Genomic DNA, 22,283 nt, shown 5'->3' with positions numbered 1-22,283 from the left:
CGACAGAGCTCGGTCCACAACCGACGGGTCCGACTGGGTTGTCTTTGAATGGCCAAGGAACCGGCAGTGATGGTCACCGCTGGGTTTGGGTGACAGCTTCAGGGCCGGAGCTTTAAGCTGGGCAAGCTTCCCCCATCTCCAGCCTCCTCCCAGGGGACCTCTTCCTCCACCACCACCCCCAAAGCCCCACATTGCACTTGTCGAAGACTCCCCAGGCACCAGCTCTCAGGCACGACGAGGCTGCTGCGCCCCGGGCTCCTCCTGCCTGCAGAAGGCACCCTGAAGTAGGGGTGGACACTTGCACTGGACTCCGGCGGAAGACAGGACGCTCCGTCTCTGCACAAGCGACCCCTGTGGGGGCGGTTCCTCGGAATTGCAGCATCGAAACGCGGCCACTGCGTCCCATTCGGACCGGGATGCGAGGGCTTGGAGACCCCTGCGAGAGGTCGACCCCATGAGCTGGGGACCCGCGCCAGCGCGGCCGGAGATTCGTGCCCTGGGCGCACCAGGCATTTCGCGCGGCCGGGTCCCGGGCGCCCACCTTCCGGGTCCGCGCGTAGGCGGGCGGGGGACCCCCAGACAGAGTCGAGCGCGGGGCGGGGCGCCTGGGGCCGGGTTCGACGCGCCAGGAAGAGCTGAGGGGCGGAGCGCCAACTCCAGAGGGAGGAGAGACCGCGATGCGGCAGCGCGGCGCGCTGGGCGAGGAAGAAAGGGGCTCCCGGCACTTGGGGCCTCAGCGAGAGCAAGTCCGGATCCCCCGGGCGGGACGCAAGCGGCAAGGCCCGCTGCCACCCGCCTCCCCATTCAGGGTCACGGGACAGCCGAGCCACCGGGGAGGAGGCGACGAGACAGGTAGGTGCTGCGCCAGGCGCAGTCCGGGAACTCCTCGACCCGGGAGTGCTGAGGAGCGTCGTCCGGACAGGAGGCTTGGACGCCTACTTCTTTCTCAGGAAGATGCAGGCTGCTTTGCCTCGCGCTGCTCTTGGGGCGCACCCGGGCAAGCTCCAGTAGGGAGTTGGTGCCGGGAGACACCCGCGGGGTCCGGGCATGGGACGGTCACCGAGGCTAGGGCGTGCGGGGACGGAGGGAGCCGGCGGGCAAACGGGCTGGCGGGCGGGCGCCAAATTGCCAGGGCGGGTCTGGACCGAGGGGCACCTTCCAGAAAGGTGAGCAGAAAAGAGGAAGCGTTTCTGGGAGAATTCCCGCGAACCACATCTTACCCCTGTACTCACACTCAGTCTTCTACCCGCGGGAGGCTCCGCAGGCTTTGCTTTTGGAGCCAAAATTGCAGACTTGCTTCCCGCCTGGGCCAAGGCGGCGCCTCCGGGGACCCGCGGGCCGCGCAGAAAGGTTAATGAAGGAGGGGAGGAAAGGGGCTGCTGGAGCCGGCTGGTGTAGGGGCAAGGAGTATAACCCCGAAAGTGGAGTCAGGACCTGCCCGGCCAGGGCGAGTGTCCCCTTCTCTAGGGCCTGGGAGACCGGACGGAGGGCAGCAGAGCGTAGATGCCGAGAGCGGCCGGACTCCGGCTTCTCCGTCTCCGGGGATTTGGGCCTCGCGTGGCACGGAGAGGCGACCCGGAGGGAGCACACCCCAGGTGCGGACGCCACAGGTCTTGGACCTCACTTCCCAGAGGTTTCCACCTGGGGAACGCAGCAGCCGGGCGCTCAGTAGGTAGGGGGTCCTTGCCACGCCCTGAGAGCGCTGTCCCTGTCCGGGGGTGGGTCCCATCTCCTCGTTCTTCCTCTCTCCTCTCAGGGGCGGGCCAAAGCCGCTCTCCAGTTTGGTCCGGTTCATGCTACCAGTATCCTCGCGGACCCCAGACTTGGTGGCATTTCAAGTGTGTTGTGAGTTAGGGGGCGGAGCCTTCACGGCTGGACGGTAGGGGCCCTCCATCCCATGGATTTTGGGGTCCAGGTGCTTTCTCTGGTCCCTCAGTGACGCCTTCAACCCTATAATGCCCCATCTCCCAGGGCTCAGTACTTTACAGACTTCTCTCCCATGTGGGCATCTTGACACCAAGAACATAAAGGATTTACTTAGGCAGTTGAGGAGAGTTCAGTCCTCAGGCTCTCCTGGGTTCCAGGATTCTGCCTTTGGGGCCCATTTTCTGGACAGCCACCACTCCCAGAGGAAGTAGGCCTGGGTAAGAAGAGGTGGTGCCTCCCAGCCAGGGCTGATTCTGGGTGGGCAACTAGGGGCCTGGTGAAGGGAGCGAGGGTACAGATCCTAAGGAGTTGGGGAGGGGGGAAATGGGAGAAGAGGCAGACAAAGGATTTCTTTCTGGAGCTGGTTCTCAAAGAACAGGGGAGCAGCCAGAAAATATCCTCCCACCCACCGCCCCCTCCCCTGCAGCAGCATCCTGGTCCAGTTCCTCATTCATTCATTCAACAGATTCTTTTCCAGCCCCCATCGTGTGCCAGGCCCTGGGTTGGACAGCAGGAATTTGTTTTACGGGAATATTGGAACTCAGGGAGCATAAATCACTGGCCCACGATGACTCAGCCTGTCCATATGAAAATGGATTTGGTGATTTCCAAGTCACTGGTTTGGGCAGGACAAAGGGAGCAGTGCCCTGCTTTGGAGGAAAGACCCTCTTGCGTCCTGGCCCCCCTGAGTGATTGTCCCTGGCCCGGTCACCATTGTGGCTGCTGTAGCCAGCTGGGCCAGCTGCAGGAAGCAGCCTCAGAAAACTTCCAGAAGCCCTGTGGGGGTGATGTTGAGGGGAACTGGGAAGCCAAACCAATCCCGCCCCCTGGGAAAAGGGCAAAAGGTATACATTCTTGGGTGTTTCTGGAGAGCCCAGTCCATACTGTGCCCAGTGGGGGTTTCCCAGCTGCCAGATCTTTTGTCCCCTCTTCCCAGCACCCTGTCTGCCAGTAGACAGTGGTTCTGGCTGGCCTGCATCTGGGTGACTCTGGGGACATGCTACCAGGTGTTCTCCTGCATGCTGCCCACTGGTTGTGTCTCTTCCAGGATCCAAGATGGCATGTTGACTCTCCCCAAGGATGTGGGCAGGGGTGCTAGGCTTACTGACCCACGAGAGCAGAGGATCTGGACACCCAGCTTGGAGCACTTAGACTCCCCCACGACTCCCTCAGTACCACTCTGCCTGCGGGCATCACCATGGCAGCCCACAATGGAAACACTAGTTTTGCACCCAACTCCAATTCACCCCAAGACCATGCCTCCTCCCTCCCCTTCAACTTCAGTTATGGTGACTATGACCTCCCTCTGGATGAGGATGAAGATATGACCAAGACCAGGACCTTCTTTGCAGCCAAGATTGTCATTGGCATGGCACTGGCAGGCATCATGCTGGTCTGTGGCATTGGCAACTTTGTCTTTATTGCTGCCCTCGCCCGCTATAAGAAGCTGCGCAACCTCACCAATCTGCTCATTGCTAACCTGGCCATCTCTGACTTCCTGGTGGCCATCATCTGCTGCCCCTTCGAGATGGACTACTATGTGGTGCGCCAGCTCTCCTGGGAGCATGGTCACGTGCTGTGTGCCTCCGTCAACTACCTGCGCACCGTCTCACTCTACGTCTCCACCAATGCCCTGCTGGCCATCGCCATCGACAGGTGAGGAGGTTGGGCAGCAGTAACAGAGGGGGCTAGGCCAGGCTGCCCCTTTCCTCACTTGAGATCAGACAGGTTGGCATTGCCCCAGATTTGAACACTCATTGATCTGTAGAGGGGCAAGAGGAGACCTTGCTTCTCCAGTTGTGGCCCATGTTCCCCCAAATGTGGTCAAGAGTGAGGCTCCTGAGCGCCCAGCTCTGGGCCATGCGCCCAGATACTGCATCTGCTTCCAATGCAGGCATGCCATGTAACAGTCAGTGGCATCACACACAAAAGCTAAAGCAGAAAGTTCAGATGGCAACTACCTGGAAGCAACATGAGAGTTAAGAGGGAGGCTTCCATTCAAGACAACATGCGCCAAGTTACTCCGGTAACTGCCCCCCAGATCAAGATATAGAACATCTCCATCTCCTAGAAGATTCCCTCAGGCCCTGTGCCAGTCAGTCATCCCCCCTCCCCATGCAAACACGGATCTGACTTCTGCCACCATAGTTTAGTTTGGCCTGTTGTTTAACTTCATATAGATTGAATCATACCGTGTGCGTTCTTGTTACTAGAGACTGTTGCAGAGCTGATTTTAAAATAAGGTAGCAGGGTTTGCTTGCAGAAAACCGGGAAAAGACATGCTTGCCTTTGCTTTTTTGCATACATCTGGGTGCCCATTTGCATACATTTGCATGAGATGTTCCAGAAGTCCTTGCTCTATTACCAGTTTGTAAAGGAAGATGTACCACAGCAGCCTATGACGAATCTTACATATGCTACATTTATGTGAACTATCTATCATACATCCCCATTGGCACACCAGCGGCTCTGTTTAAGGGGCAGCCTACAGGGTCGCTATGAATCGGAATCGACTCGACAGCAACGGGTTTGGTTTTTTTGGTTTTCTGTTTAGTTGGTGTCACGTCCTGTTGGTTACTGTCTGTCTGCCTTTGTGAGCTGTGCTGAAACGCGTTTTGATGATGTGCTTTTCCATCATCCTATTTCCCTTTTGTCTCCTTTCATCTTTTTTATTGTTCCCTGGTTCTCAGTGCTGTTTAGGTTTGTTGTCCATTTTAATCAACCAGTTAATTATTTTTGGCTTATGGTGATAAAATACATATACAGGTATAAGAAGTATCTTGCTTTCTATAACATGAAATTGCTACAGGAAAAATGATTTTGTTATTGCAACTCTGAGGCTCACCAGCCCCCAGACTGGTGTTTATAAAATGTGTACCTGTCAACCAACTGCACAAAATTCACCAGGGGAAATGATAAGTCAGATTCCCGGGCCCCACCCCAGCCCTACTGAATGGGAATCCCTTGGGCTGCATTTTTATCTAATTCCCTGGATGATTCTGATGCTCACTGAAGTGTGAGTTATGACTGTTCTCATTCCCTTTATCCTGTTGAAACCTTTGACTTTCTAATGTTTTTGGTTTCTTGGGAAGCACCCACCCTGTTAGGATACAACATATAACAGAGTAGTTCCTTTTTCACCCTAAATCAGCTCTGCCTGAGTCATCTCCCAGCAGTTCCACCATTCTCCCAATCACCCAAACAGGAAAAATCACTCTGCCTTTCTTCCTATCCCACCCCTGCCTACCCTACCTCTTGTGGCCAGCCCTACACCAAGTGCTGGCAGTTCTCTTGGCAAGTCAAGGCTAGACCTTCATAATGTTCTCCTAACCTTTCTCTTCACCCAGCAAGGATTCTTGACTGTCCTTCAAAAACACTGATGTGTATTAAGCATCTGAATAGCACTACCATTGACAAATCTTCCTAAAGCACTTTGTTGCTCACAAAACCTCCCAAAGGTTCAGTGACCACAGACGACATGCCAAATCCTGAGTCTAGCATTCAGCCTTTTTAATCTGATGCTAACCTGTCTTTCCAGTCTTACATTCTTTATGGAGATAACAGATTCTATTCCAAAAGACATTGTATTTTAAGCACATTAACCATGTGTTTTCTCTTTCTGTTTCCATGGTTTCTAGCAGGCAGCCTTATATCTGTGTCTTAGTTTGGGTTGCCCCCCAAAACAGGCCCTGAGACAAAATTCCTGTGCAGGTAGCACCCAGGAAGCACCTACAGGGGAGTGGAAAGTGAGGCAAGGAAGGGAAGGCAGCCAATAAAGGGAGCATTATTGAGCAGGTTTCCACTGTGGGCAACTAGAACTTATTCCAGCTGAGGAACTCTTAGAGCCAGTGGAAATCATACCTCCAAGTTCTCCTAGGAGTGGGAGAGGCGAGGGAGCTGGGGTATTTATACACCAGCACTCGTAAGTCATTGGTGAGGGCTGCTCTGGAAATGCTACACTGTAGCCAAGAGGACTCTGGAGGCCAGAGAAAACCTTCAGACAAAGAAATGTAGGTGCTGGCAGGTGGAGTGGACAGGTGTGCACTGAAATGATAAGAGCAAAGAAACGTAAGAGGGGCACCAACAACATCTTCCACAACCTGGTAGATCCACAGCTGGTTTCTTGGTGCACCTGTGTGCCCATCCTTGTACACAGAAACACAAAGTAGTAGAAGATACAGTCCTTGCTTTCAGGGAGCTTTTCTTCTGGACAAAACTAGCATTTAAGAAACATAAATAAGTGATAAATCAAGAGTAAGATGTGGTCATTGTGTTACTAGTTTGGTCTGGGAATGCTTCATGTTGTGATTCAGAGGTGCCTGTTCAGGTTCGAAGATTGAAACACAAGGCAAAATGATAAGCAGGGTGGATGGTCAAACTGTCACCTTTGCCCTGATGATGCTGATACTGAAAACAGGGCTTCTGTTTGTGAGCGTGGGGGCTGCCTCATACTCAACCCCAGAACTAGATGGGCCTGTGTACCCTGACACAGGCAGGGGGAGAAGCACAGGTCTCCCTGTGTACTTCAGTTTACCCTTTGGAGAAAATATTACTGTCTCACTACACAGAAATATCAGAAGGGCCACAGAGCCAGTTCTTCCTGCCACAGGCAGAAGAAGAGCTAAGTTCATGCAGAGGGCCAGGAAGGAGTGCAGCTTCAAGTCACAGAGATCCTAGAGGGGGGAATCATTGGCCCCAAGAAACACATCCAAGCAGGTAGACAGCAAGAAAGACCTTGCAGATATCCCTCTTGCCAGTGAATGGCTCCCAGTGTGCTTTATGTACATTTACCTTCTGTGATACTGACAAAAGCTTGAGTGGTTGTCAGTATAAGTTACTGTTATCCCCATTGCATAGACGAAGAAACTAAGTCCCAGGAACTTAACTGATTTAACTAAATACACAGAGCTGGAATTCAGGTCTTATGAATAACTCTAAGGCTACTATTCTTTCCCTTATGGTTTACTGGGAAAATTCTGAGTTTTGAAACATCCTACAGAATGAGGAAGATGCTGTTGGATGAAAAATAATTAGAATTTAAGTGTTGACAACAGAGTAAGCGGGAATGTGGACCTTCTCTTTGGCATTGGTTATTGAGATACTTTTTATGATGGACCCAGATTGAGAGAGAGAGAGCTATTAAATCCTCAATTGATCACATTATCTAAGTACTTTGGACTAAGTGTGGTGGGCAGAGTAATAATGGCCTCCCCAAAGATGTCCACATCCTAATCCCCAGAACCTATGAATATGTTAGGTTACATGGCGAAGAAAAATCAAGAGAGCGGATGGAAACAAGGTTGCTAATCATCTGACCTTAAAATACGGAGATTAAACTGGATTATCTGGGTGGACCCAATGTAATGGCAAGGGTCCTTGAATGAAGAGGGGAAGCAGAAGAGTCAGTGTCAGAGTTATATGATGTGAGAAAGATAACCAGAGATTGTTGACTTTGAACATGGAAGGGGGCCACCAGCCAAGGAATGCAGGAAGCCTCTAGAAGTTGGAAAAGGCAAGAAAACAGATTCTCCCCTCAGGGACTCCAAAGAGGAACACAGCGCTGCTGACACCTTGTTTTTAGCACAGTGAGGGTAAAATTTTGGACTTGTGACCTCCAGAACTGTATGATGATAAATCTGTGATGTTTTAAGCCACTAAATTTGTGGTAATTTGTTACAGCAGCCATGAAAAACTGATACCCTCAGCCGTCACAGAGAGACAGCGTTTGTGAGATATTCCCACTCAGTCAAGGATGGACCAGCCCATTTTTCCCACCCTCCAGCCCTGTGAGTCTTGTGCTACCCAGGAGGATCATGCCAGTTAACTTGGCAAGGCTGAGCCACATGGATGCATAAAGTACCCCAGCAACCACTGCACATATTAATGCACCCAGCTGAGGTGCAGCCGGTGGTTGGGATAGGATCCAACTTCATCCCAGATCTTCAGAATGCCAGAAGATGTGGAGAGCCATGCTGCCATGAAATCTTCTAATGGATTTTCACAGAACAGAGCTGCCGGGGCAAGGGGCAGGCAAGAGAAGATAAAATAACCTCATGGGCAGAAATATTGTCAGGGATGGTGTCTTAGTTATCTAGTGCTACTCTAACAGGAATACCACAAGCGGATGGTTTTAACAAAGAGAAGTTTATTTTCTCACAGTCTAGTAGGCTAGAATTCCAAATTCAGGGTGTCAGCTCCAGGGGAAGGCTTTCTCTCTCTGTTGGCTCTGGAGGAAGGTCCTCATCATCATCAGTCTTCCCCGGACTAGGAGCTTCTCTGCGCAGGAACCTCGGGTCCAAAGGATGCGCTCTGCTCCTGGTGTTTCTTCTTGGTGGTATGAGGTCCACATTCTCTGCTTGCTTCCATTTCCTTTTATCTCTTGTAAGGTAAAAGGTGGTGCAGGCCACACCCTAGGAAAACTCCCTCTACGTTGGATCAGGGATGTGACCTGGGTAAGGGTGGTGTTACAATCCCACCCTAATCCTCTTTAACATAAAATTACAATCACAAAATGGAGGCCAACCACACAATTCTGGTAGTCGTGGCCCAGCCAAATTGATACACACATTTTTGGGGGACATAATTCAAACCATGACAAATGGGAAGAAATAACATGGCAAAAGACCTTCTTGGTGAAGTCAGAAACTTGGAAAGGTGACCAAGGGGCCTGGTTAGAAAGGAAAGACAAGTTGATAGGATTTCCTATAGGTGGCTTCCTGCTCTTGGCCCCACCTGACTCAGGCCTCAGGTATGGGGTGCACGTTCATTTCTAGGGTTGATTTGTTTCTTCCCTGCCTCTTCTCTTCCTCCATCTTCTCTTACTACCACCCCACCACCCCCCAAAAAAGTACAGAAATTATTTCAAGGCATCAAAATATCTAAATAGGTATCATTAGACCTCTCTGGAAAGAAGATATTCAACCCACAAAAATGAGCTCATTTACCACAAAGGGCTCCAGCCCCTTCGCCAGGCAGTGTGGCTCATTGGAAAGAGCAGGAGTAAACACTGTGTCATGTTTTATGGTGTCAAAGCAACTTCACACACCTTCTCATTTGAGCTTGAGTCATCCGTGAGAGGTGGATGTAAAAGCTTTGTATCGGGAGCCTAGATCCTGGTCTCTGCACAAAGCGAGCTTGGGCAAGCCATTTACTTCTTATTGGCTTTATATTCCGCCACATCCCACCTCTACCCTTCTGCCTCTGCAATGCAGGATGACACCTGGAGATGGGGAAGAAAGCCCTTGTCCGCTCCCCTGAGAAGGAACCCCACCTCTTGGTGATGACCGTGACCCTTCTCTCAATTCTAAGCTATGAGGTATTAGAAAAGAAGTGCTTTGAAAGCACTATGTTCTTAGGCAGAATGGCAAGATTGAAAGCCAAGAAGACTGTCAATAATAATAATAGGCCACATGTATTGAATACCTACTGTGCGCCAAGCATTTTGCAAACATTATGATGTTTAATGTTCACAGTAGCCCTGCAAGGTGTGTGTCGTTTTATGCCATGTTGCATTTGAGAAAACAAAGTTCGGAGAGATTGAGTAATTCACCCCAGACCACAAAGCCAATCAGGTGGGTAAAAAGCCTAAATTTACTCATCCTGCTTGACCCAAAGCCTGTGTTATTTCCCCTAAACCACTTTGCTACCCCAAATGCCAAACGATGTTGCTAAAGTAAGGTAAAGCTTGTTGAAGCTCAATAATAGGCACGTGGGGCTTCGTTGTGACATTTTGTCTGCTTTGTGTGGGGTTGGGGTTAGTTAAAAGCTAATAATGTTTCCAAGCGTACATGTTAATTATTCTTGGCTTCCCTCCCCCACCAGGTATCTCGCTATCGTTCACCCCTTGAAACCACGGATGAATTATCAAACAGCCTCCGTCCTGATCGCATTAGTCTGGATAGTGTCCATTCTCATCGCCATCCCATCCGCCTACTTTGCAACAGAAACTGTGCTCTTTATTGTCAAAAGCCAGGAAAAGATCTTCTGTGGCCAGATCTGGCCTGTGGACCAGCAGCTCTACTATAAATCCTATTTCCTCTTCATCTTTGGTATCGAGTTTGTGGGCCCTGTGGTCACCATGACCCTGTGCTATGCCAGGATCTCCCGGGAGCTCTGGTTCAAGACAGTCCCTGGCTTCCAGACGGAACAGATCCAAAAGCGGCTGCGCTGCCGCCGGAAGACAGTCCTGGTACTCATGTGCATCCTCACTGCCTATGTGCTGTGCTGGGCACCCTTCTATGGCTTCACCATTGTGCGAGACTTCTTCCCGACTGTGTTTGTGAAGGAGAAGCACTACCTCACAGCTTTCTATGTCGTCGAGTGCATCGCCATGAGCAACAGCATGATCAACACTGTGTGCTTTGTGACTGTCAAGAACAACACCGTGAAGTACTTCAAGAAGATGATGCTGCTCCATTGGCATCCCACCCACCACGGGAGCAAGACCAGTGCTGATCTGGACCTCAAAACCAGTGGCATGCCTGCCACGGAAGAGGTGGACTGTATCAGGCTGAAGTGACCTGCTGGCGTTTCACAATTGAAAACCCAGAAGCATCACACACCATCAGCCACACTCACACGATGCGTGGGGAAAGGACAACTGTGTTCACACTTCACTGTCCTCAAGGAACTGGACCTTAACAGACCTGGAATGCAGGAAGACTCAACATGAGCAGCAGCAGCTGACATTTACTGATATCTGCTCAACACGTACTGTGTGCACAGTCACGACAATGAGACTAGACACAAACTTCCACAACTGACATTTACTGAATGTCTACTGTGTGCAGAGCCACACCAATGAGATTAGACAGGGGCAACAAGAGCTGACATTTACTGATGTCTGCTCAAAACCTACTGTGTGCACAGCCACACCGATGACACTACATACAAGTAACAGCAACTGACATTCACTGAAAGCCTACTGTGTGCACAACGACAGCAGTGAGATTAGACAAAGACAACTAGAGTTGACATTTACTGATATCTGCTCAATACTTGCTATGTGCAAAAACATTTAAAAAAAAAAAAAAGCAGAAGCTATTGAAGTCAACAAGTCATATGCAGGACATATAGATGGGCAGACAGAGGCCACCAGTGGTTATGTGGACTCCCCCTTTATCTTCCCTCAATCTATATCTCACTAGTGCAGGAATATCAGAAGGCTATGTGTCTTAGCCTGGGTTCTTTAGAGAAGCAAAACCAGTGAAGTGTATATATATGTATATATAAAGAAGAGAGATTTATCTCAAGGAAATGGCCCACACGGTTGTAGAGGATGGAAGGTCCCAAGTCCGTGGGTTGGGAGTCAGGCTGGAAGCTTCTCCTGACTCATGTAGCTGCAGGGGCTGACAAACCCAAGATCAGCAGGTCAGATGGTAGGCTGCTGGCTCACAGGCCATGGAGGCCAATGAATCCCAAGATCAGCAGGCAATGTAGCAGGCCACTGGCTCAAGTCCCAAGAACCGGAGGTCAGATGATGACAAGCCAGATGCAAGATCCAGAGCAAGCAAAAGCCAGCAAGCTTTGCCAGAACATCCATATGTATTGGATGCAGACCACACCCCCAAGAAAACTCCTCTTGCAACTGATTGATCACATCAGATCACATCATGGAGGTGATTACATTATATTACAAAATTGAGGATAACTACATCATTACATAACTGCCAAATTACATCATTATATAACTGCCAAACCATTGAGAATCATGGCCCAGCCAAGTTGACACACAACCTTAACCATTACACTATGGAAATAAGGCACTTTGACATGATGGAAAGGTGAGGATAAAGTCGTCAGAGGGTTTATGGCCTCATGGGAAGAGAGTGCATGCCACCACATTGGGCTTTCCCACTGAGCTCCTACCACCTTCCCAGGACATTCCCTAGGATTCTGGATGCCAGAAATGAATTTGTCTTTCAACCAGGCCAGCCTGATATGGTTATCTACAATGGTGTAATTTCAAAGAAAACCAAAAAAATCTCTTTTCCATTGATGCCTGAAAGATCATGATTCTTTTGGGTAAAGATGAGCAATCCTGAGACATATAACACATCCAGTTCCTGACATCCGATTGTAAAGGATTTCAGGGGCTCAAGTGTCAGACAGGAAGGAAGGGAACAGAGAGAGGGGTGGAGGTTGCCACTAGCGATGAACATAATCTGTATGGCCATTTTGCTAAGACCTGGACCAGTTTTCTAAAATACACCTTCTTTTACAAAATGGGCTCTATTTTAGAATCCAAAGACCTGGGTTCAAGTCCCAGTTTTGCTTCAGTGGAATGAGGATGATGAAAACACTTGTTCTTCCTCCCCTACAGGAGTGTTGGGAGAGTCCATTAAGGTCATGTTCTGTGAAAGTACTTCTCAACTATGTACATGATAAGAATGGATAAATGATATTGAACAATTTGTTTGGACAAGAGACATCCCATCTACTGAGCTTATTATTGAAAGACACCCTCACTTTCATCTTCCCTGTTCCTTCAGCCAGAGACCCCTGAACTCCAGTACACTGAGGTGAAAAGGAATCCCTATGCTGGGTTATAATCAGGAAGATTCAACCTCAAAGTCTCAGTGACCCCCAGATTCTCAGCACCTCCATGGTCCTAGTCACGTTGGTAATCTAGCCCTGCATGTTGCCAAACAGCATATCCCAGAGCTACATAAACGTTATTTCTGAATCTGTTTGTGTTATTATATGTTGGTGGTTATTGTGTGTGCTTGTCTTCATATCTTCCTGATTCCTTTTGAAGCAGAGAGTAGACAAGTGGTACCTGGTTTGGGACTGGCCTCTCCACATTTGGGTAACTTCTAATTTTCTCCAGACAATAGGTTACTTAGTTGTTTGTTCTTAGTTATGTGCTGGTTGTGAAATTTCAGCCAACAGTTTCTTCTGTCATTATCCAGCAAACTCACTTTCAGCCCATACTCTCAGAAAATGCAACCTTAATTTAATGTTATCCTGAGCAAAATGTTTGTAAACTCCGATTTTACAAAATTATACAGTGCATTCCAAAGCCAAGGAAGTATTTTGGAATAGCTGCGTTTTTACAAATATAATAATAATTATATTGTTATTTATTACCCCTGCCATGGTTTTTCTAGGAAGAAGATGCTTTAAGAGTAAACTGTGTATCAGCTGAGTCTGTCAACAGAATTCATCCCCTTTTCCCTTTTTATTCTAAAACTGTACCATCATCCTCTTGCTTAAACGTAACTGAAACAGCTTTTGTAAATATCAGCATGTATTTGTGATTTTTCCAGTGAATAAAAATTTTATGTTGTTATCAAATGAAATAATTGATATATGGAATCTTAACCACAGACTCATAGAGACCCTATAGGACAGAGTAGAACTGCCCCAAAGGTTCTAAAGAGTGGCTGGTGGATTCAAACTGCCGACCTTTTGGTTAGCAGCTGAGCTCCTATGTTAGTATATCCAGATGTAAGTGAAGTAATAGACAGCTAAACAATCCAACCCTGAAAAAGAGAAGGAACTTACTGAAGGAATTTTTAGAACAGTGGCAACTCATACCAGCAACAAGCCTTGTACCAGTAACATCCCTCAAGCCCACGAGTGTATTCATGCATACAGATGAGCAGAGATAAGCAGGGATGTGCAACACCGTGCTGATGCTACCCCATCATTTTTAAATGATCTGTTTGTTTAAATGAAAGCTGTTATTTGCCTGGAGATTGTTTATCCTTCCAATGGGTGCGAAGGTATTAAATTAATTACACTTGTGTTCACCCTTGTCTTCTCAGGACCAATGGTAAGCTTCAGATAATTTAAATGTGCTAAGATACATACATATTATTACATATTGAAAAATTATCTCATTTGGCAAAAAGGATCCATTTCCTCAGCCAGAGTAAGAGAAAAGCTTTGTGATGAAGCTATTAGAGATTTTTCTTGCAGCGTTTAACATTCAAAATAAGTTGCTTCTCAAATTGAAGAAATCCCAAAATGACTTAAGTCCCTCAGGCATGAAAACCAATTCCACACTTAGCACAGGAAGAATGTGACACATGTGATTTGATTAGAAAACTAAAAGTGAATTCTACTTCTGGCGAAGGATGTGGCTTTGAAACATATTGCCCAAAATTAGTCACTTTCTCTTCTTTGGCCTCAAGAGGGCACACATACACACCCATGTGCACACACACACATACACGCACACACCCCAATAAGATGTTGGAGCAGGAATGGCCTTTTAAGAGCGTGTAATTCAATTCACTCCTTTCCCAAGTGAGGAAATGACGGGCTTAAGGGCACACAGCTAATCCTTGCGGGGGCCAGAAGGCTGCCCCCAAGTTTTACTGGCCCAGTAAACTGCACTCAGTGACTGCTCTCCTGCGTCCAAAGGAGCAGACCCTCTCCAAGAATGCTTTAAGGGCCATTTGAGCTCGTTTCTGGCCTCCCTAGAGAATCTTAAGCTGTGTTGAAGATACCCTCTGTCCCTCTGACAAGCCAAGAACACATTCCATCCAGGGGACCTCCTAGCCCAGACTCCAGGATTCAGGAAACCGGAGAGAGTTACAGCAGGACCTCTCTAGTGCTTCTGCCTTTCTTGATGGCAGAAAGATGCAAAGATTCCGGTACCTGGAATTCTTCTCCTAATGACAGAAATGCCTCCAGGGGATGGAGGGGGGCATTCCATATTTGTGGATTTGCCTACTGGCTAAAATTTCTTTCTAACCCCAAAAACAATACTTGTGGAGTTTTTGCGGCCATTCGCAGATGTGCGTAGAGGGGCAAAAAATGTGAGTCGCCCCACGTGCACGTTCCCAGTTGAGGACGAACAAGATCGTACTCTGACTTCTTGATTCAGCTGTCGGACTGTAAATAAGTGTCTTTTTCACAGACTAGTTAGTGCCATGGTTTTCATATTTTTGTGCTTTTTGTTGGTGGCTTTGCTGTTTAAAATGGCTACCAAGTGTCGTGCTGAAGGGCTGTCTAGTGTTCCACTCATAGAAAGGCTGTGATGTGCCTTGCGGAGAAAATGCATGTGTTAAATAAGCTTGGTTCAGGCCTGAGTTAGGGTGCTGTTGGCCATGAGTTCAATGTTAATAAATCAACAGTATATATTAAATAAAGTGTCTTTAAACAGGAACGCACATTAAACAGGGTTTCTTATTGATCAGTTGACAAAAGTGTTGGTAACCAGAGGTTTGCAGGAACCTAACTCTATTTCACCCAGAAGCAGTGGTTCGGGATTCGCTAATTCAGCAGTTGCAGCGACTTTATAGAACGTAACTACTGAATCTACTGTATTTGTAAGTGATGCTGGAGCCTTCTGGGAAAGCAGATTGTGATTAGAGGCAACTCTGGCCCCAGGAAAAGCAGGTGGTAGAAGAGAGGACTCACTCACATTCAAAGACAATCAGAGAAGTCTGGGACCTCCCAAGGCAGAGCGTGGAGTCTGCATACAAGCTGCTACTGGCAAACCCTGAGCAGTGGCCTTTCTTCATGCCTCCCAGGACCAAATTCCTTCTGTTCACCACGTCAGCCTTTTTCATGAGGTGTGCCAGCCTCTTCTGAGGTTTCTGGCACCCTCTTAAAAAGCAGCTCAAACCCAGCTTTCATTTCTGTTCCTTCTCTGGCAGAAATTTGGGCAGCTAAGCCCAGAGGGACCTGGACACAGAAATCCTGGTGTGTGCAATGGTGATTAAATCTCCTCCATCCTAACTTTACCCATAAGCCCTTGAGGTAGGAGTGAGGTCAGTGTTGCTTGTGAACAGTTGTTGGGAGCATTGCATATGGCGCCTAAGCTCATCCAGGAGTTGTTCAAATAAGTTTACAGAGTATTTTTAAGACATGGGTGCTTTTTCAATGTACATTCTCTTTTCTATATAATTTCCGTGGCTCAAACCTTGTTTGTCAGAAGATATAACTTGGATGCCAGTTGAATAGAATCAGAGGGTCCAAGGTTTGAATTGGCCAAACTGCCATCTCTCACAGCATCCCTGCCACTCCTTCTCCTACCCTAGTCTACACGCCACCTTGATGCAAACTGAAACCCCACGGAAAGAAAGGTCTGCATGGAAATGCTCATATTGAACCAAACTACAGCACACACTTTCTGGGGACCATATGTCTAAGACAGCAGCCTCCTTTTTATTCCATTAATAAAACTGAACTTGAAGGCTCCGGCGCATCCTTTCTCTAGTATTGCTATGGAACAGGAAAAATAAAACCGTGCACTCTCCCCATCCCAGACTGGAGAGGTGAAAGGCCCTTGGCTAGTACTTTAATTGAGCCCTTACATAGCAATTTCAAAGCTGTCGTCGGGCTTTGCAGAGCTAAAGGAACGGTTATTAAGAGGTAGTGCTGTTTCTTACTCCCAGCAGACCCCAGAGCACAATCTAAAGGGGGTTGGGGGCGGGGGGAGAAAGGAACCAGCAATCTTCCACATAATAATGTGATGTTTAACGCTACTGAGGAGTTGTGGTCTTGAAAATTATGGGGCGTGAAGGAAAATGTTAGTCTGCCTCCTTGTGGGTTTCAACTGTGTCTGAGCATTACCATTCGTCCTTGGAGAGAGAAAGAGAGGGGGAGAGGGAGGGAAAAAGCCCACACTGTCACATGCCTTTCCATCTGATATAACAGCCGCTGACTGGAAAACGTGAAAAATGAGGATACAAAATATGTAAACCAGCTGCCGTCCATTGACTCCAACTCAGGATGACCCTACGTGTGTCGGAGTAGGACTGTGCTCCATAGGGTTTTCAATGGCTGATTTTTCAGATGTAGATCACCAGGCCTTTCTTCTGAGGCACCTCTAGGTGTACTCCAACCTCCAACTTTTGATCAGCAGTCGAACACATTCACTATTTGCTTCACCCAGGGACTCCGCAAAATATGTGGGTGGGGAGGGAAACTGGAAGGAAGAGCTCATCCCGAGCTGCTCTGTGGGACCTGGAATTCCAAGGGCCACCTCCCACTGCCCTGCTGGGGCTCCCGGGCATTCTCAGAAACTGAGCCTGGAAGCCTCAGGGAAACTACTCGAGAGGGAGAGCAGTGGATCCTGGGTAAGGTGAATCCCTTGGGTGGGCAGTGGTGTTTCTAAAAAGGTGAGGAGGAGTCCCACGGTGATAGTTCAAGAGAAGCTGGTGATCCTTTGTGAGGCAAGAACATCATCCCTTCCATTCAGCCTGTAAGGAGCCAGGAGCCTGGGAGTCTGGCATGTGGATGACTCTACCCAAGCCCAGTATATTACCATATATTAACAACAGAGTTCCTCTACTGTGCAAAAAACACCAGCAACTCACTTCATAAACGTATTCTGCAATAGCTCTACTTATGCCAGAAACACTGCTTTCAAGTGTCTTTACACTTCCTTGTCATAATAATCCCTTTCCTCTCCTACCAACACCAAAAAGCAGGCCAAAGCTGCACAATTTCTGGGCTATGATTCTGCCACATGTTTACTGTCAGCTGATTTGTGTCCATCCTTGCCCGCCTCTGGTCTCAGCCCTCCTCAGACCATGAGAGTACCCCTGAGCCTTCCTGCCTTCATCCATATTACCTATTCCAGTTTCCTAGTGGAAATGGTGCTCTCGCATGATTCTCGGTCTGTTGGCTGGCGGTTCAAGCCCACTGGAGACACCTCGGAAGTAAGGCCTGGAGATCTGCTTCCAAAAGGTCACAGCCTTGAAAACTCTATGGAGGAGTTCTACTCTGCACACATGGTACATGTGGGGTCTCCATGAGTTGGAATCAACTGGACGGCAACTGACAACTATTATTGGAGTTGGACCAAAGGGTCCTGGCTCTCCAAACAGCTCTACTATTTGGGCTTGATCCCTTGGCTCTGCCTCCACCTCTTCCAGTTTATTTTCCCTTTTCCCTCCAACCTGTGCTCCTGCTATCTCAGAAAATCAATCCCACCTAATTTAGGCTCTGTGTAATTTATTCTTTCTTCGTGTGCCAGTCAGAGTAGAAATTCTTAGGAAATGAATTCAATTCGGCTAGTTCAAGTGAGAAGACTTTAATGAAGGGACTATTTACAGAGGTCAATGGGGCTTTGGTGCTAGAATTCTTGCCTTCCACATGGGAGACCTGGGTTTGATTTCCTCCCGGTTCACCTCACATGCAGCCACCATCCATCTCTCACTGGAGGCTTGCGTGTTGCTATGATGCCGAACAGATCTCAGTGGAGCTTCCAGACTAAGACAGACTAGAAAGAAAGGCCTGTTGATTTACTTTTGAAAATCAGCCAGTGAAAAGTCTATGGATGACATGGTCTTATCATAATCTATAACTGATCATGGGGATGATGCAGGACTGGGCAGCATTTCATTGCATTGCGCGTGGGGCCACTATGAGTTGGGGGCCAACTCAGCAACAGCTAACAACAACAACACTGAGGTATGGGTGGGACTAAGAAAACCAGAAAGTGATGATTGGGCTCCCAGAGACTAGTGCAGAAGGAAGCTGCTCCCACTGTTCGCACTGGAGAAGCAGGGAAGGAAATAGTGACACAGGCGCCCAGTGAGAGCCACAGCCATGATGGAGGGCCACTCCTAGAGGGATGGAGCCACTGCCAAAGCAGGGGCCGGAGGGTGGACCACCCTGACCTCTCCTTCTGCCCCCTAGTCGCCTTCAGGTCTCCCACTGGCTAAACCCAGCCAGAATCCAGCTGGCGGTGCAGTCCACAGGGTCAGCTTCTGGGGGCTCAGAGAAGGGAGGAGAATGAATCTGGGATTCAGAATCAGCAGCCGACACCTCGCATGCCAAGCCCTTCAGTTCTCCCGCAACTGCGATAGCCTCAGTTCTATCAAGCCCAGATGCAGCTTCTCCTGGCCTCTTAATGGGGCAGTTCCTCCTAAGTCCCTCAGGAGGCGTCCACCTGGATGTAGCATCAGGCCTCATGGCTCCCATGATGCAAAGTTCTATTTCCACCTGCTTACCTACGAGTGAGGCCACAATTGTGACTTCCTTCCACTCCTAGGGGGATCCCTAGCACTTATGTGATACCAGAAGTTACTGGGAACATACTGAGAAAGGGCAGAGAGGACATATCTGCCCCCAGGGAGCTCCCAGGGAAGACCCAGGCAGGTGGGACAGAAGAAAAAGGAAGAAGACCTCAGGGCTAAAAAGCCCAAGCCAGGATCCTATGGTTCAATTGCTGGGACAGCTGTGGGAGATGGTCCCTTTTCTCCACCCAGGTAGTGCTTGACAAGGAGCAGAATGACTCAGGCAGCCCTGGTAGCAAGGGCTGCAGCCAAGGCCATGTGACAAAGCCCCTCCAGCTCACACCCCTCATCTGTCCAGACTAGGACGCATACAATTATCCTGCCGAGACTTAACATGCGTCCACTACCTGCTTCTCGTATTCTTAGTTCCTTCCTCTTCTTTCTTTGTAGGTTTATTTATGTCATCCCCATCACTTTTTGTTGTCACATAGTCCCATCTTCATGTTCTTCACCAATTAAGTGACTTTTAAAAATACGGTTGCCATAACAACTCTTGCAAGTGGCTGGCTGCGTTATTTAGCAGTTGGCATGCACCGCCTTGGAAAGATATCCTGGTAAAACACAGGGTGTGGACTTCTATTTTACGTTCACACTGAGACTCAGCGACCAGAAAATAGAACCCTTTCAACTACCCTCTGAGGGGTGAATATTAGTTCTATTTCACAGATGAGGAAACGAGAGCTCTGAAAGGTTGAATAACTTTTCCCAGGTCATGCTGATAATAAGGGCAGAGGTACGACATGAACCCAGTTCTGTCTGAGTCCAAAATACATGCTCTTGACCAGTAGATCCAGAGTCTGGCATGTAAATCGCTTCACAGATTCCCAAATAAGGGCGCAAACTTTGAGGATTGTGATAATGACCTCTAGGAGCCTCTGCTGCCAGTATCCACCCTTTCTCCCTCTACGGGAGGTCGGAGGTGTTTTCTAAATGGTATTGCTGCTTCTGGGACATGGCTGGTTGAGGCTGATGCTTCTCTGATTCTCTTCTGTCCTGAGAACCTAGTATGTTAACGAGAATGTTTTCCTGGGGTCCAAACACTAGATTGTCACACTATCGTAAGATGATTCTACAATTCCACTTAAACCCAAGACAGGGATTCAGGTGTGAGGAGTCTATTAACAAATAACAAATTCGTTAATGAATTAGACATTTAATTAATTCATTAAGGAGAAGCCAGTAAGAGAGTAGGAATTACCTGGTGGCACAAACAGTTAAGCGCTCGACTACTAGTCAAAAAGTTGGCGGTTCATTCCCACCCAGAGGCACCTCCAAAGAAAGGCCTGGCGATCTGCTTCCAAAAGGTCACAGAATTGAAAACTCTATAGAGTGCAGTTCTACTCTACAACACGTAGGGTCGCCATGAGTCAGAATCGACTGTATGGCAACTAACAACAGCAAGGGAGTAGGGACGTAGGATAGGGAAAGGGAAGAAGCCAAGCAAGGCGGTGATTTCAGGTGAAGCCCCAGCCTCAGCCTGATGTCTTGGGAGTCTCTGGAGCATATATTACACCTCAGAGTTTGTCCAATGCTGGGGAGCTGAGCTTCGGTGCTCCCATGCCAGCCCTTGGCTAGGAGGAGGGAGCTTGGCAGGAGAGCATAAAAATCCGAGGTGCCACGGGGTCTCCTTTAGGCAGGTGGCTCCCCTGCCCAGGCCAATCCTCCAAAGGGCACAAGTGCCAGCGTTGGCAGCAAAGCACACAGAAGCTAGAGGATGAACACCGAGAGCTGGTAAGAAGATATCCCAGGGGTTCTGGCGGCCCAACCACAGTGCCCTTCACACCCACCAACTTGTCCTCTACAACCAAGAACCAAAACTGTTCTACTTCGAGGCGGCAGACATGCAGACTCTCCTGACCCTGCAGGCAGTTCAGAGGATGTGCTGGTTTGTTTCTGGACAAAGGGCCTCAGCTTTTTCCAGCCCTTCTCTCTGTCCTGCCAAATGTCCGTGACCCTAGAGCGAAGTACAAAAGCTGTATTTGAGGGGACGCACTTTTCTCTCCTCTATTGCAGTCATTTTCCTGGCTTCCCCTCAGAGTCTGTATAGAAGTGGCCCTCCCCCTTGCCCTGTGTTTCAGAAAAAGCAACTGAATGAATAAATAGGCAGGACTGTCTGGAGCAGCTTCCCAGATGGGGCCACCTCAGCCCCAGGCAGCCTGAGCAGGAGCTGGGCTCCCTGTGGCTGGGCCTTTTCACACTCAGCTCATCAGCCAGCGGTTGAGTCTTTGTTCCCTTTTGCCAGCCCGCTGTACTCCAGGAACAGAAGAAAGAACTTTGGTTTTCTCCAGGGAGTGAAGAGGGACTGGGGGTCATCTCGGGGAAGTGAGCTAGACAGAAATGGGACAGGGCCCCTCACTGCTGCCTCAGCCGCCTGCCGTCACTGTCAGTACAGGAGTCCTTCCCACTTTATAAAATCAAGAAAGCGGTTCACTTGGCTCTCAACAGGCCATTTCCTGCATTATCTCTGGCAATTTGGGATTTCTCATCCATTCCCCAACACACACACACAGATACACGCATACACACGTAATGCACGCATACACACGTGTACACATATACACACGTGCACACACATATACGTGCTCACAAACACACACATACGTACACACACACACCCCCACAAAGAGCCCTGGGTGGATATAGAGTGGACAAATGACCAAGTGCTCATGTCCTGCTCACACTCTGAAGTGAAGTGCACATGTTGTGTTTGAATGGGCTGTAGAATCCTCACCCCTCTTGTTTTATAAATAGGAAAATCAGGCCCAGACAGGAAAACTGTCATGTGCCAGGTCCCAGAAAACCTGTTGACAGAAGACTGGTCTAGAACCTGGTCTTGGAAGTGGCTGCATAGGCCTGACTCACTATTATTTACTCCCCATTGTTAACCACCACATTGTCTCGTCATTTTTCACTCTGGTTGCAGCCTCTACAAAAAGGTTTAAGATTAACCAGTGTTCCTCCCTGGAGGGTGGAAAACAAGTGATAATGATCTAAGAATGAAAAACCAAACAAAGCACCCATCTTGTGACAAGAAAAAGCAGGATGTCGCCAGATAATCCGCAAAGATGTCACCAGATAACCTCGAAGAATACCACTAGAAGGTTAACTCATCTAAGATATCACCACCTCAAGGAGAAACTACCGCAAAAGATCCATAATCCTGTCCCTAGAAAAGATTTCAGCCGATCTCCAGTGGGGGAGACAGGTTTTTTGAAGGAATCTATTCCCCTCCGTCTCCTATATATCGATATATAATAAACATCTTGCTGCTCACCTCACCCCTGTCTCAGAATTGGCTATTGCGGCAGGCGGCTCCAATCCGCGTTATTGCGTTAACAGTCCCCTGACCCCCATCTAAGGTCTTCACGTTGGGCA

The 22,283-nt window shown here is 48.6% G+C and overlaps 1 protein-coding gene across 1 annotated transcript; it reads left to right on the top strand.

Moving 5' to 3' along the window:
* The first annotated feature begins 3,087 nt into the window (after positions 1-3,087).
* Positions 3,088-10,786, top strand: PROKR2 (prokineticin receptor 2). Its single transcript, XM_004383046.1, has 2 exons — positions 3,088-3,582; positions 9,748-10,786. The coding sequence occupies exons 1-2, from the start codon at positions 3,125-3,127 to the stop codon at positions 10,442-10,444; spliced, it is 1,155 nt and encodes a 384-aa protein (XP_004383103.1). The 5' UTR covers positions 3,088-3,124; the 3' UTR covers positions 10,445-10,786.
* Positions 10,787-22,283: the final 11,497 nt, after the last annotated feature.

The sequence above is a fragment of the Trichechus manatus genome, unplaced genomic scaffold (assembly GCF_000243295.1).
Source record: "Trichechus manatus latirostris isolate Lorelei unplaced genomic scaffold, TriManLat1.0 scaffold00104, whole genome shotgun sequence".
NCBI lineage: Eukaryota > Metazoa > Chordata > Mammalia > Sirenia > Trichechidae > Trichechus > Trichechus manatus.
Note: the sequence above shows the minus strand (reverse complement) of the source record. Positions and strands in the feature narration are given on the sequence as shown.

What these genes read in the sequence shown, in the direction of transcription:
- PROKR2 (XM_004383046.1), top strand. Translation starts at nt 3,125, where the DNA reads ATGGCAGCCCACAATGGAAACACTAGTTTTGCACCCAACTCCAATTCA. An exon ending in CTGGCCATCGCCATCGACAG is followed by an intron (nt 3,583 to 9,747) that starts GTGAGGAGGTTG and finishes CTCCCCCACCAG; the next exon opens with GTATCTCGCTATCGTTCACC.